Source organism: Procambarus clarkii, chromosome 10 (genome assembly GCF_040958095.1).
Source record: "Procambarus clarkii isolate CNS0578487 chromosome 10, FALCON_Pclarkii_2.0, whole genome shotgun sequence".
NCBI lineage: Eukaryota > Metazoa > Arthropoda > Malacostraca > Decapoda > Cambaridae > Procambarus > Procambarus clarkii.
This window is the reverse complement of record NC_091159.1, coordinates 34539708-34554658: the sequence shown is the minus strand read 5'-3', so window position 1 is coordinate 34554658 and position 14951 is coordinate 34539708. Positions and strand designations below refer to the sequence as shown.

Here is a 14951-nt window from a genome sequence, read left to right as displayed (position 1 = left end):
AGAGTTTTGACAGGGGTGGGTGTTGTAGGGGTAGGTGTTGGCAAGGGTGAATGATGGCAGGTATTTATATCTGTGATGTCAGCGGTTGGTCTGACTCGAGGTTGGCAGGAGTGAGTGGTGACACTGTGCTTAAGGAGAGTGTTGTCAAAATTCTGAAGTTGGCAGTGCGGTTCTTGTGAGACACTCATAAGATTTACTAATAACGAATGACTGTGTGTGTTAGCTGTCAATGTTGGAAGAGTAGTGACAGGTCACGAACATTGCGTTGCCAGGGGGTACGGTCCACGAATCCATCAACTTTGAGTGGTATCAACGCAAGTTACAAACTTAAATTACTTCCTGTTCAATTACCTCCCCCCTTCCCCACCACCCCGATTGACGGCCATCACCACCGTCTCTCACAACCTTCACACGAATCTAATTATAATTTCACCTGCCCGACCTGAGTGTGGGCTCGTCAGGAGGCCATTGAGCACGCCCACTACTCCCTCGAGCTGGGGCAGAAGATGCTGGGCTTCTACGAGCGCTATTTCGACTTGGCGTATCCCTTGCCTCAGATGGACGCCATCGCTCTCCCCGAGAACTTTGGGGGTATGGAGAACTGGGGCCTCATCCTCTACGGGTAGGGAGCGCGTGTGTGTGTGTGTCTCTCTCTCTGTCTCAATCTGTCTCTGTATAAATCTAAATCTGTCTATCTCTCTAAATCCAGGCTTATTCTGTCTCTCTTTGTCCATCCCTACTTGTTGCTGACTTTATTTCATTTTGTATTCATTTTGGGATCTCTATGTATGTCTGTCTCTACCATATATGTTTCTATCGGTCTCTGTCATATCTCTGTTTCTGCCAAATCCCTGTCTCTGCCGTATTTCCATCTGTCTATATTTCTGTCTCATATCTCTTTCTTCTCTTTCAGTGACAGAAAATTCCTCAGGCTAGCATTATTCTTATACTAAAATTCGCGGTTAATTTTGTTATCAAAGTCCAATTGAATTTGTTGTAATTTTTGTTTGCATTTAATAATATAAAGTCCCTATCAACTAGTGATTATGTGAAACCTTTATCAGATAGTTATATTTATATATCAATGTTCTGTTAGTTAGAGAAGCACAAAGATGAAAAAGAGTAGGTTTTTAAATAATGTTTAAATAATGGTAAAATTTTTAAATAATGGTTTAAAAATAATTTACCTTGTAAATCCTTGAGCAAATCTAACAGATACTCAGGGCTAGTTTCTTTTTATCAACACTAGCTTCCTGTATCTCTATGACTCTGTCTATGTATATATATATATGTGTATGATGACCGAACTACATATCAGAAAATGGAGAAACAACGACATTTCGGTCCGTTTTGGACCATTATCAAGTCGGGTGACTAGACAACACTGGTCTTGGACGGACCGAAACGTCATCGTTTCTCCATCTTCTGATGTGTGGTTTGGTCATATAGTCAGCCACGTCATTGTGACTCATCGTCTGTGTATATATGTGTATCTCTGATGTGATGCAGGCTTGCAAGAGGCCTCTACTTTCTCTACATTGCAATGTAGAGATATCATAGGAACAAATATAATCACATAGGAGTAGAGAAGGCCGAAATACTTCTCGAAGTTATGAATATCAGAAGGATTTATTGCTAATTTCTTCAATTAAGACAGTAAGATAATTGTTGATTCCGTGTCTTGGGTCAGGGAGGCCGCGTTGCTCTACGAGGAAGGGGTGTCCTCGGCCAGAGACAAACAGTACATAGGCACCATAGTCGCCCACGAAGTCGCTCACCAGTGGTTCGGTAACCTGGTCACTCCCAAGTCGTGGACCGGACTCTGGCTCAACGAGGGATTCGCCACCTTCATGCAGTACCTTGCGGTCGACCAGGTGGGTGATGCTATGATCGACCAGGTGGGTGATGTTGAGCTCCACCAGGTGGGTAATTGTGCGCTTGACCAGGTGGGTATAACCATACGAATCGAACGCAGACATATGCGTACGTATAAGTTTTAGACCAATGAGAATTCGGAGCCTTAAGCTAGACGGGCTGGAGGAGGTGCGAACGCTTGTTACTTGGAAGGAACGGGATGAAAATGACGAATCATTCACCTCAAGGAAGTTTCTTTTTAAAGTAAACCCGCTGATGCGTATGGTAGAAATTTAACTGTGGATTCTTTTAAAAATGCCAATGCTGTATCTAAATTAATATTATTTCAATGAAATTGAAGGAAAGACCCAATATATGTATCAGTGTATTAAAAACCAAATTTTCGGATGTAACCTATATCCTTTCTCAAGGTGCTGTATACAAGGTTCTGAACAATTGTTCTTCTTCAGGATAATTGTGCATTCTTCTGAAACTTTGACATTCCTGAGGAGCACAATCACAACATTAAAGATACACGCCAAGGGGAGGCGCTCTGCCAGACATATAAACGCAAACTCCTACAATCTTGTTCAGAACAATGTATACAGGATGTAGGCGTTGTAGAAAGTTTCTCCAATATTAAGTAAATTTGTACTTACCTTAAGCAAAAAAATAAAAAAGTGGGTATAATGTGGAGGTGTTTTTGTTGCTGCCGACAAGGAGTGGCAACGACTGGACGAGAGAGAGAGACTAAAGGTCATCGTTCAGATCTCTGGCACAGCGAGAGACGAGAATTTTAATGAGACAGAGACGAAGGAACAACACGGAACATCGCTGAGATCAACAAGCCTCTCCTTTTATCTCGCCAGGAATGTTCATAATATAATCCCGGTTGTTCATTATTATCCGCTACTACGTGGATATTAACTTCGATATCATGATGATCTTTTAAAAATATGAGTAATATTAGTGTTGGTGTGAATTATTCTCCCGTGGCCTCGAGAGGTCACTTGTCTTTGTTTACTTGTGGCCACCAGATGTTACCTGAAGCTCCTTGTTAACCTGCAGGCGGAGCCCACCTGGAAGGTGTTCGACCAATTCGTCTTCAACAGTGTTCAAGACTCGTTCGCCATCGACTGTCTGGAGAGTTCCCACCCGATACACATCCCTGTTGAGCACCCAGACGACATCGTCCAGATCTTCGACAAGATTACCTATCGCAAGGGTAAGTAATTATTATATATATAATATAATATATATATATATAAATAATATATATATATATATATATATATATATATATATATATATATATATATATATATATATATATATATATATATATATATATATATATATATATATATATATATATATATATATATAATATATATATAATATATTGCAGGAGATGTTGTTGTCTTGCCTATATATTGAGAACGTTGGGGCTGACAGCTTCCAGTTGGGGAATGTGTCTTTAAACACGTTCCGTTTGGTGTCGAAAATGTTCTTCATGAGCAAGAAAACCGCCAATTTGCTCTTCTAGTACACGATGAGGTGAATCTTCGGATTAGAGTGGGTAGGGGTCACGTTTATGTCAACCCCCACTATATAAATATTTCTGGACAAAGATAACCACATATTGGTTAAGTGGTTTGGTTATAGATGATAACCACATCTATAGGTGGTATAGCTTTGTACCGGGGTGGCCCCTTATGGACACGCTGCTCTTGAGCATGTTATTGACTCCATGTTTTGGTGCCCTCTGATAAACATGGTATGCGGCCGTGGTAGCCGCATGGGGCTGCCAAAACGCTTCCGCAGACGCAGCTGGGTGCGGTGAGGCCAGACCACACCCATACGAAGAGCGTCGTCGTACAGTGTATAAATCACTGTCGTTTTTAAATATATGTAAAGAATGTCAGACGATTCATAACTTTCACTGGCCACAATACACTGTTGACTTATCACTGTTTGTCAAGCCGGAGCGATCGATAGGCAGTTAGCGTCGTGTCTGTTTATCAAACATTTATCATAATGTAGTGTTTGTTTCCTTACAGTTTTAGCATTGCCATTGATCAGAGTGTAAATTCTGTATGGAAGGCTCGTTCAGATTAACAAACTACCCAGGTATACCCTACTGGGGACACACACACACTACGGGCTCACCATAGCCCGTGCTACTTGGAACTTTTTGTTCCAAGTAGCGAATCTTTAACAACCTACTGGGGAAGTTACCTTACCTACCCTGGACTCCCTCTTGGGGAAGTTACCTTACTACCCAGGTAAGTATTAATTAGTATCTATGGGCACCTATACAGGCCAATTAATTAACCTTTCATCTATGGTCGTGCAGAGAAATAGCCTTCTATATTAAACCATCCTCCACCCCTAGACAATAGTCCAAATATTGACTATCGGGGACGTTAATAAGTCAATATTAGACTTACACATCTGGCAACCAATAGACAAAATGAATGTTGTGTAGCATATATTAATATACAAAATATGACATTTAAAGAAAGAGAGAGAGAGAGAGAGAGAGAGAGAGAGAGAGTGTTTACAGCACAAGCCGGATGTGAATGAAGCCGGTCTGGAGTCACAGCTTCCAACAGCGAGACTGACAAATATCCAATACACGGACCATTACAGCCTGCGGTCAGCCAATATTGTCCACACACACATAGTGAGTCCCTCGACCAGTTGTGGTCGTGATTTTTTTTTTAACACATCTACTTTAATACCACCCGGACTTAAGTCCTTCCTTACTCTTCTAAATGAAGGACTTGAAACAACTCAAATCCTTCTCTACTCCTTAGAACGAAGTACTTGAGCGGCAAAAATCGTACATCACTCTTTAGATGCGTGTGTCCTATATATTATATCTATATCTTTATCTATATAGGACAGGCCTAGACCTGTTCTAGGCCTAAATAAGAAATCCTAGGCCTAGCGATTTTGATCTGAATTTGAAGTTCAGAATTTGAACTTCCATTCATATAAATGATTGATTGATTGATGAAGATTAAACCACCCAAGAGGTGGCACGGGCATGAATAGCCCGTATGTGGAGGCTCCTTGGAGCCATTTCCATTCATAGTGACTAAAGGTGTTAAATCACTTTTGCATGATAACTCGAGAAATTCCCACCAAACAGATATAGCCTCGATAAAGACCATTTGATCTCATTTCTGTAAATCCTATGCATGCCTATATACACCTATATGATATGTATTCCTATACAATCCTATATATACTCCTATGTGATTATATTTAATCCTATACGATTACTATATGATCCTATGTATATATATTAATCTAACGTAACCCTGAATAATATTATGCAATATCATACAGGATACGATCCCATGTAATTATATTAATCTAACGTAATCCTGTATAATATTATGTAATCCTATATAATCTCCATCTGTAATTTAACGCATCATCTATGCTTCCCTCTGGCAGGTTCTTCGCTAATTCGCATGATGTCTCATTTCCTGACGGAGAGGACCTTCAGAGCTGGCATCACCAACTACCTCACTGCATTGTAACTATCTCCTCCATCTCTTCCTCCTCCTCCTTCGGTTGTATCCCTTTTCTTCCTTGCTTCCTATTCTTTGGCTCTTTCATTTCTATTTTGCATTTCCTCTTGGATTTTTTTCCTCTAGGAAATGTCAATGCTGAAATTCTTAAAATTAAGGCAAGCAATTTTGTTAAGGATAGAGGTAAGGGAGTTATCAAGAGTGGTAGTTATCAAGAGTGGTAGTTATCAAGAGTGGTAGTTATCAAGAGTGGTAGTTATCAAGAGTGGTAGTTATCAAGAGTGGTAGTTATCAAGAGTGGTAGTTATCAAGAGTGGTAGTTATCAAGAGTGGTAGTTATCAAGAGAGGTAGTTATCAAGAGGTAGTTATCAAGAGGTAGTTATCAAGAGAGGTAGTTATCAAGAGACGTAGTACCAAGAGAGATAAGGTAGTTATCAAGAGGAAGAGCTAAGCCAGTAAGACCATACAGCACCTGGGAGGGGTACAGGAACACTGAGCTAGGGGGGGGGGGGTACGAGTGAACGATCGCTACAGTGATGGTGGCTGTAATTGATATCATTACAGTGAGAAAGATACTGTGTTGTAGAGATGGATGCAGTGTTGATGGTTTTCTGTAGTACAGGTGGTTACAGTGATGAAGCAGTCCGTCCTCTCATGTTGTTACTCTAGAAAATGATGTACTAAATTGCCTGGACCTAACAGAGTGACCAACGCATAGAAAACGTGACTGATAGGCGCTATGATTTTCATGTTAAAAAAAATGCGATGTTAGAGAAGACATTATAGGACATTCTCATTATAAGAGAGGACAGGTTAGAGCAGTGGGTACAGATGATAGTTACAGGTGAAGGTAGTGTATAGATGTGACCTGCGGGCACCCGGGCAACGCCGGGTGCCCGCTGTTGGGGGTAAAATTGCTGACCTGGTAATTACTGGCCTGTTGCAGCCAGTACTCCAACTCTGACCAGGACGAGCTGTGGGAGTACCTGACGGAGGCTGCCCTTGGCGCTCAGGTCCTGCCAGAGGGGACGACGGTGAAGGTGGTGATGGACTCCTGGACCCTCAAGATGGGCTACCCCGTCATCCACGTCGCCAGGAGCGGTGACGGCTCTGTCGCCACCCTCACCCAGGTATTCTGGTCTCTGCTTCACTCATCCATCTTCTCCTGGCCACTCTCACCCAAGTATTCTGGTCTCCGCTTCACTCATCCACTTACACACTCATTCGCATCCTTTATCTTCTTGTTTTTTTTCCCCCCTCTTCCTTCATCCTCCTGGTCTCACTTTCGCTTCTTGCGGGGTCGTCGTTCGATCCCCGACGGTGCAGGGGATTGTGCGCCATTCCTTCCCTCCTTCTTATCAAAGATCCTTGTAATCATAACCCTTGCAGGTGCTATATGATCGGACTGGCTTACCTCCTCATCATTACCGCAGCTTATTCACCTCCCCTACACTTACCCACATCAGGCAGGCTGGGATAGAAGGCTTATCCTGCAGCATCTGGGGTCTTCCAGATTGTAAACAGGACTCTTCGTTCTCCCTCTCCTGTAACTATCGTCCTCCCGTTGGGATGCGTTACTCTCAATGGGGTAGGATAGCAAATTGGGAATATATCATATCTTGCCGTGCATTGAGATATATATATATATATATATATATATATATATATATATATATATATATATATATATATATATATATATATATATATATATATATATATATTGTGACGATAATCTCCTTCAAGAGATTGAGCCTGCTCTTCCCTCCACAATTACGTCGTTGTGGTTATATAAAACGACTATGGAAGACATGTCCAACAATGACAACAACACCAGCAAGGCTTGCCAGGGTGAGCAAAACGTATGCAGCCAGCCACCTGTTCGGACCCAAACCACCAAACTACATGTTGATCGCTGCCGGCTCCGCTGATTGGTCGCCGGTCTGGCTGCACCTGCACTCGCCCCCCCATACTACTTGATGTCTGGGGTCGCCCCAACCTCGGACTTCAGAATGTTCAGTGCTCTCGTTGTCACCACTCCTCCCGGCTAGACGCTAGCGTGTACTGAGAGAAGTGGTGGCTTAAAGCCAATATTCCAGCTCCTCCCATTTACTTTTGTATTGCACTTCTTGTTATTTTGCCTTAACGTAACTTTTCATTGTGTCATCTAATTATTCTTATTATTTTGATTGATTTTATTATAAGAATTTGTTTGTGCATTTTATTCATGTTTTGATTTAATTAACGTAATTAAAATTTCATTGTTAAAGTTTACTTGTGTTTTGTGTGTCTTCTCCTTACCTTACCACAGACGAAGTTCCAGTTTTTTCTATTTTTTTTTATAACTATGTGACGAGGCCATACCCCTAGCCTTAAACAGCCGAACACCAACGCGTTACCGTCACAATATATATATATATATATATATATATATATATATATATATATATATATATATATATATATATATATATATATATAATATATATATATCAACACTTTCCAAATTTGGCAGGAGCGCTTCCTGCTGGGGAACAGGAGGAACGAGAGCGCGACTGGTAACTACAGGTGGTGGGTGCCCTTGACTTACACCGGCGGAGACAACCCGGACTTCGAGGTCACCCAGCCCGTGGCGTGGATGGCCGACACTGAAGGACAGGTCACCCTCTCCTCCCTGCCGGGTCACAGCCACTGGGTCATCTTCAACCTGCAGCAGACCGGGTACTTCAGGGTCAACTACGACGACCATAACTGGGACCTGATCATCGAGCAGCTTCTCACCGACCATCGGGTCATCCACACTCAGAATCGAGCCCAGATTATCGATGATGCCTTGGACTTGGCCCGGGCTGGTGAGTGTCTTAGTCAAGTTGATCCAATGTTGCTTTTTATTGACATAGGTATGTAACTGACATGTTGGAATGGTAACTATATTATATATATATATATATATATATATATATATATATATATATATATATATATATATATTTATATTATATTATATAATTATAATGTCGAGGATGTGGTATCAAGCAGGTGATACCCTCCCAGGTGATATTGAAACTCTCATATGCCTAAAGTACTCTGATAGAATATCGAAGAGGTTGTGATATTAGATCAATCAGTGCCTTAAAATAATATCGAGGGAGTTATATTAGACCAAATAATCAAATAAAATCCCCAAAATATTATGACATATCTAGAAGATAATCTTCGAAGCAGTCTTGGGTAGCCTCCCTCCCCTTCCCCAGACACACGCCTCAACCCCCTGGACCACGACATGCCATAAAGATCCACTTTTCCTCGTGCTAAACCCTCATAAACCCTTTGAAAGGATATCGAAGGCGTTGTAGGGTATTAAGGTGTTCCTTACCGGTATGGCTTATGGGTAACCCGCAGGTCACCTCTCCTACGACACTGCCCTTCGCGTGACCAGGTACCTGCCCAGGGAGAGGGACTACGTGCCCTGGGCCTCAGCGCTGGACAATCTCCAGTACCTGCACGCCATGTTCACCCACTCTGCTGACTACGGCGCTCTGAGGGTAAGGCAATTTCAAGTGTATTTCTGTACATAATATTCCTTTTGATTTAGGACAGGGGGGGGAGGGGTGAGGGGGGAGGAGAGGTGCTTTGGAAGTAGGTTTGTATGATGTCTCTGAGTAAGTCACAAGGCTCTTCTGGTCAGCCACAAGGCTCTTCTGGTCAGCCACAAGGCTCTTCTGGTCAGCCACAAGGCTCTTCTGGTCAGCCACAAGGCTCTTCTGGTCAGCCACAAGGCTCTTCTGGTCAGCCACAAGGCTCTTCTGGTCAGCCACAAGGCTCTTCTGGTCAGCCACAAGGCTCTTCTGGTCAGCCACAAGGCTCTTCTGGTCAGCCACAAGGCTCTTCTGGTCAGCCACAAGGCTCTTCTGGTCAGCCACAAGGCACTTCTAGTAAGCCACAAGGCTCTTCTGGTCAGCCACAAGGCTTTTCTGGTCAGCCACAAGGCTCTTCTGGTCAGCCACAAGGCTCTTCTGGTCAGCCACAAGGCTCTTCTAGTAAGCCACAAGGCTCTTCTAGTAAGCCACAAGGCTCTTCTAGTAAGCCACAAGGCTCTTCTAGTAAGCCACAAGGCTCTTCTAGTAAGCCACAAGGCTCTTCTAGTAAGCCACAAGGCTCTTCTAGTAAGCCACAAGGCTCTTCTAGTAAGCCACAAGGCTCTTCTGGTCAGCCACAAGGCTCTTCTAGTAAGCCACAAGGCTCTTCTAGTAAGCCACAAGGCTCTTCTAGTAAGCCACAAGGCTCTTCTAGTAAGCCACAAGGCTCTTCTAGTAAGCCACAAGGCTCTTCTAGTAAGCCACAAGGCTCTTCTAGTAAGCCACAAGGCTCTTCTAGTAAGCCACAAGGCTCTTCTAGTAAGCCACAAGGGGTCTTCTAGTAAGCCACAAGGCTCTTCTAGTAAGCCACAAGGCTCTTCTGGTAAGCCACAAGGCTCTTCTGGTAAGCCACAAGGCTCTTCTGGTAAGCCACAAGGCTCTTCTGGTAAGCCACAAGGCTCTTCTGGTAAGCCACAAGGCTCTTCTAGTAAGCCACAAGGCTCTTCTAGTAAGCCACAAGGCTCTTCTAGTAAGAGCCAACCTGGGATTACAACCTGATGTAACCTGGGATTACTGACTCCTCTAGGGTTCCCGAGGCTTACACTGAAGCCTAATCAGGATTTCACACACTGCATCCCCCTCCCCCTCTATGCACTCTGGCTTGTAGTCTAGACATTCTACCTCTAGGCGTGTGCTTGGGAGTACCCAGAGTATAGAGTCGAATCCTCCTTATGGCTCCTACTGATTTTCTCACATCAAACACAGTTTCTTGAAGAGTTCATTGGTGTTTGGTTAGATATGAAATGATTATATAATCATCTGCATTTTGAAATATCGACAATATTACTCATCCACTTGGGCTAGTTGGTAGAGCGAGGACCTCGCTTCTTGCAAGGCCAGCGTTCGATTCCCGATGGTCCAAATGGTTGGGCATCTTTCTCATATTCCAACTCCTTGTCCTCCCATACCTTCTAAGTATTATTGGGCTTAGTGCTCTCTCCCCATAGTTACTTTAGCTTAAGCTTCTTCCTCAACAGAAATATCTGCTTGAATTAGTCGTCCCTCTATACGAGTCGGCGGGCTTCGAGGACGACTTGAAGGACGAGCACCTGGCGCAGTACAAGAGGGCCCTGGCGGTGTCATGGGCGTGCAAGCTGGAGTACAAGCCTTGTGTGGACAGCTCTCTCACACTCTTCCACCAATGGATGTTCAACCCCAATAACCAGAGGTGAGGTTTGTCCAACTAATTCGAACCCTGACTAACGAAAGCGCGTTCACAACTGTACAAAATAATTATCCTAACTGTTCGTAAATTCTGAAACCGACATAATCGCCTTCTCTAATCTCTCTCTCTGCCGTGTCTTTCTGCCCTGTATAATGTGTTACCTGACTGTTGTGTGACCCCTGCAGCATCATATCCCCTAACCTGAGGAGCACCGTGTACTGCACCGCCGTGGCTGCAGGAGGTCAGAGCGAGTGGAACTTCACCTGGGCGCAATACCTCGCCTCCAGCATCACTTCAGAGAGACAAAAGCTCCTGGACGCCCTTGGCTGCTCCAAGCAGATCTGGCTCCTGACGCGGTAAGGTGTTATCTGTTGTTATCTGGATCCTGACGCAGTGAATGGTCACGTGTTGTCTGGCTCCTGACGCAGGGAATAGTCACGTGTTGTCTGGCTCCTGACGCAGTGAATGGTCACGTGTTGTCTGGCTCCTGACGCAGTGAATGGGTACCTGATACAGTCCGCTGAGAGGCATAGGGAAGGAGCACAGAGGAATAAGGTCAGGGGAAATATTAACTAAAGGAAAAGCAGCTGGATAAGGAGATTAAAGAGGAATAAGACTAAGATTTGCAAAGAGTGAATAGTAGATACAACGGTGAATATAAGCGCAGTGTGAGTAGGAAGAGAGAGCGTGTCTCTAGGGCCTGCAGGAGAGGTTGTGAGCGGGTGTTCCCTTCCTGCGTCAGGTTCCTGGAGATGGTGTTCAGCGGGGCTGGAGGCATTAAGAAGAGTGAGACGAGCAGAGCGTTCTCCTCCGTCGCCAGAAACCCCCTGGGACAACACCTCGTCTGGGACTACTTCAGGAACAATTGGCACCATATTAAGGAAAGGTAGGTGTTGTTGGTGGGTGTTGTTGTTGTTGGTGGTTGGTGGGTGTTGGTGGTGGTGGTGTTGGTGGTTGTTGTTGGTGGTGGTGGGTGTTGTTGGTGGTGGTGGGTGTTGGTGGTGGTGGTGGTGGTGGTGGTGGGTGTTGTTGGTGGTGGTGGTGGTGGGTGTTGGTGGTGGTGGTGGTGGTGGTGGGTGTTGTTGTTGGAGGTGGTGGTGGTGGTTGTTGTTGTTGGAGGTGGTGGTGGTGGGTGCTGTTGTTGGAGGTGGTGGTGGTGGGTGCTGTTGTTGGAGGTGGTGGTGGTGGGTGCTGTTGGTGGTGGTGGTAATGGTGGGTGTTGTTGGAGGTGGTGGTGGTGGTGGGTGTTGGTGGTGGTGGTGGGTGTTGTTGGAGGTGGTGGGTGTTGTTGGTGGTGGTGGGTGTTGGTGGTGGGTGTTGTTGGAGGTGGTGGTGGTGGGTGTTGTTGTTGTTGGAGGTGGTGGTGGGTGGTGGTGGTGGGTGTTGTTGTTGTTGGAGGTGGTGGTGGGTGGTGGTGGTGGGTGTTGTTGTTGTTGGAAGTGGTGGTGGTGGTGGTTTGTTGGAGGTGGGTGCTGTTGTTGTTGTTGGAGGTGGTGGGTGCTGTTGTTGTTGTTGGAGGTGGTGGGTGCTGTTGTTGTTGTTGGAGGTGGTGGGTGCTGTTGTTGTTGTTGGAGGTGGTGGGTGCTGTTGTTGTTGTTGGAGGTGGTGGGTGCTGTTGTTGTTGTTGGAGGTGGTAGCCGTATTTGAAGTAGTAAGAGTTTTATTGTAAAAATAAAAACAAACAAACTTACATTACTAATCTAGATACTTTGAAGTATTTACATTCCATTTTAATTCTCAAAATGACATTATTTTTCGAACTTTGAATATGACGACTCACTAACAAATGAATCAAATGTCTTAAGTATTATTGGTTAATGGTTGTCTTACTGTTTATCTTCAGTACCGTGGGGATGAGTAATAAGAACTTCATCAAGCGAGCCACCGAGGCACTCAAGACACACTCGGAGCTGGAGGAGGTGAGGCGCTTCTCTCATTTCTATAGTGTTATACACACACACACACACACACACACACACACAAACACACACACACACACACAGGAAGATTTCCTGAGACCTGGAACTTTAAGAACAAGAGGTCATAGATTTAAACACAGATGCCGAAGAAATATAAGAAAATTCACTTTCGCAAACAGAGTGGTAGACGGTTGGAACAAGTTAGGTGAGAAGGTGGTGGAGGCCAAGACCGTCAGTAGTTTCAAAGCTTTATATGACAAAGAGTGCTGGGAAGACGGGACAACACGAGCGTAGCTCTCATCCTGTAACTACACTTAGGCAATTACACTTAGGTAATTACACACACCACAAAAGGGTAACCGGTAGCGCCCGGGTCCTTCTGCATCCTTCCCTTCCCCCATCTCACTCCCTCAAAAATATCCCCCTCTGGCAGGATGGTTGGTCATACAGGAGCACGCGACCAGCATCCTGCACTGGCGACCGTTCCCTGCATTATGAAGAGTTGTCAACCAGTCATCAACTCATTCCATAAAGTCTGACAGAAACATTCTTGTCTTCAATGTTTTGGGGGCTTAAATGATATAAGCATTATGATAAGAATTTTTTTTTAATTTAGCTTAAAAGTAACATTTTTTAGCAATAAAGTTTACTAAATGTTAATAATAATAATAATAATAATAATAATAATAATAATTAATAATAATAATTCAGAATGGAATCATTATAGTATTGCACGATATTCCGTGAGAGGGTGACGTTGGCACAGTGCCATGTGTCACTCTTTTCATTGATGCCACTCCCGACCAACCCTTGTTTGGACACGCACCCGACAACAACTACTGGGAAAAACATAGGGTGAAACCAAATCAAAGCATCTGGCCGGCACCCTGGAACATGATAGACAGAACGAAACACGGGTATTTCCAGTGATAGATATAGAAAAATACTTGAAGGGTTGCTCAAGAGGTTGTGAACGAGTCTATCTGTCTCTACCACCCTCCCCCCCTCTCTTCTCTCCCTCCCCCTCTCTTCTCTCCCTCCCCCTCTCTTCTCTCCCTCCCCCTCTCTTCTCTCCCTCCCCCTCTCTTGTCTCTCTCCCCCCTCTTCTCCTCCACTCTCTCTAATATCACTAATAATACAATAAAAACACTACACATATAGTCGTACACATATAGTCGATTCATCAACGCACATACCATAAAATCTCATGGACAAAAATTACCATCACAATTTTGAAGGGTTAAGGGGGGGAAAGTATTAAGTTTACATATATTTTTTTATTTTGACGTAATTATCTCATACAGTTTCCATCTCTCTCTCTCTCTCTCTCTCTCTCTCTCTCTGCTCGTGGCAGGACACTTCCGGTGGATGGGCTCCAGTATGGGCCTGTGGGAGGGTTTTGTCCATAAAAGAATAGTCAAATTAAAAAATGACAACAATTCTAATCTGCGTGTCAACATTCCCACGGGCACTCATGATAATTTGTTTAATGAGATTATGCACAATTTGGGCCCACGCTCCCCCCCCCCTTCCACAGTCACTTCCATTCCAAACATGTTTACAACACGTTAACGTCGTTTACGATGTAGAAGACCACGGTGTACCTGACTCTCACTCCTGAAGACCAGGGTTCGATCCCGGGTCCGGATGAAGAGTATTATAATACTACGTGAACGCTGTCTGTGTTCTTTTTAGAGTCTAAGAGTCTTAATCTCCTCAAGTGATAACGTGTCTCTACTCTACTTTTCCCTACAGCTTCAGGCCTTCAAGGTGCAGCACACAGACAGTCTGACGTCGGTGGCGATGGTGATGGACCAGGCCCTGGAGATGGTGGCCAACAACGTCCAGTGGTTGGACACCAACTTATGGCCCCATTGTGGAGTGGATCACAACCACGCCGGCCCCGCACTGAACGCTGGCTTGTTAATGTAGTGTAGCTGTGATTGCTTGTTGATTATTGCAGGGGGGGGGGGGTTGTAGGGAGTTGTGAGGTGGGATTGTGGAGTCTGAATCGGTTATTGCAAGGGTGGACGTGTGGTGGGGTTTCCCATTTAAGGCAGACCAGTTATAGCAGAGTTTAGCAAGGAAATTGGCCTGGTTCCTTAAGATTATTGGAGCTCTGTAGCTGCCTGTAATTTGTTGTGTGTTTATAAGAGGTTATTGTAATGTGATTGTTTGTTCAACCAAGTTATTGTTTGTTAAATGTACTGAAGTTATTGTTGCGAGGTTACCTCTCATAATTAATACTGATTTATTAATAATTAATTCTAATTTACTATGGTATAGTAACGCTCATGTAGATAAGTTTAGTATGGAATAGTAACACAT

The 14951-nt window shown here is 44.1% G+C and overlaps 1 protein-coding gene across 3 annotated transcripts in view; it reads left to right on the top strand.

Annotated features, from left to right (window-relative positions):
• The window catches only part of LOC123745613 (aminopeptidase N), an 88223-nt gene extending 73642 nt beyond the window's left edge, over positions 1–14581 (top strand). For all 3 annotated transcript variants that reach the window (XM_045726343.2, XM_045726338.2, XM_045726351.2), the window contains 12 exons: positions 448–622; positions 1691–1874; positions 2923–3079; positions 5323–5404; positions 6347–6530; positions 7916–8252; positions 8803–8945; positions 10517–10707; positions 10890–11060; positions 11447–11590; positions 12548–12623; positions 14379–14581. In XM_045726343.2, coding sequence (XP_045582299.2) covers positions 448–622; positions 1691–1874; positions 2923–3079; positions 5323–5404; positions 6347–6530; positions 7916–8252; positions 8803–8945; positions 10517–10707; positions 10890–11060; positions 11447–11590; positions 12548–12623; positions 14379–14555 — 2021 coding nt within the window. In that variant the 3' untranslated portion in view covers positions 14556–14581. The remainder of the gene's footprint in view (positions 1–447; positions 623–1690; positions 1875–2922; positions 3080–5322; positions 5405–6346; positions 6531–7915; positions 8253–8802; positions 8946–10516; positions 10708–10889; positions 11061–11446; positions 11591–12547; positions 12624–14378) is intronic.
• Positions 14582–14951: the final 370 nt, after the last annotated feature.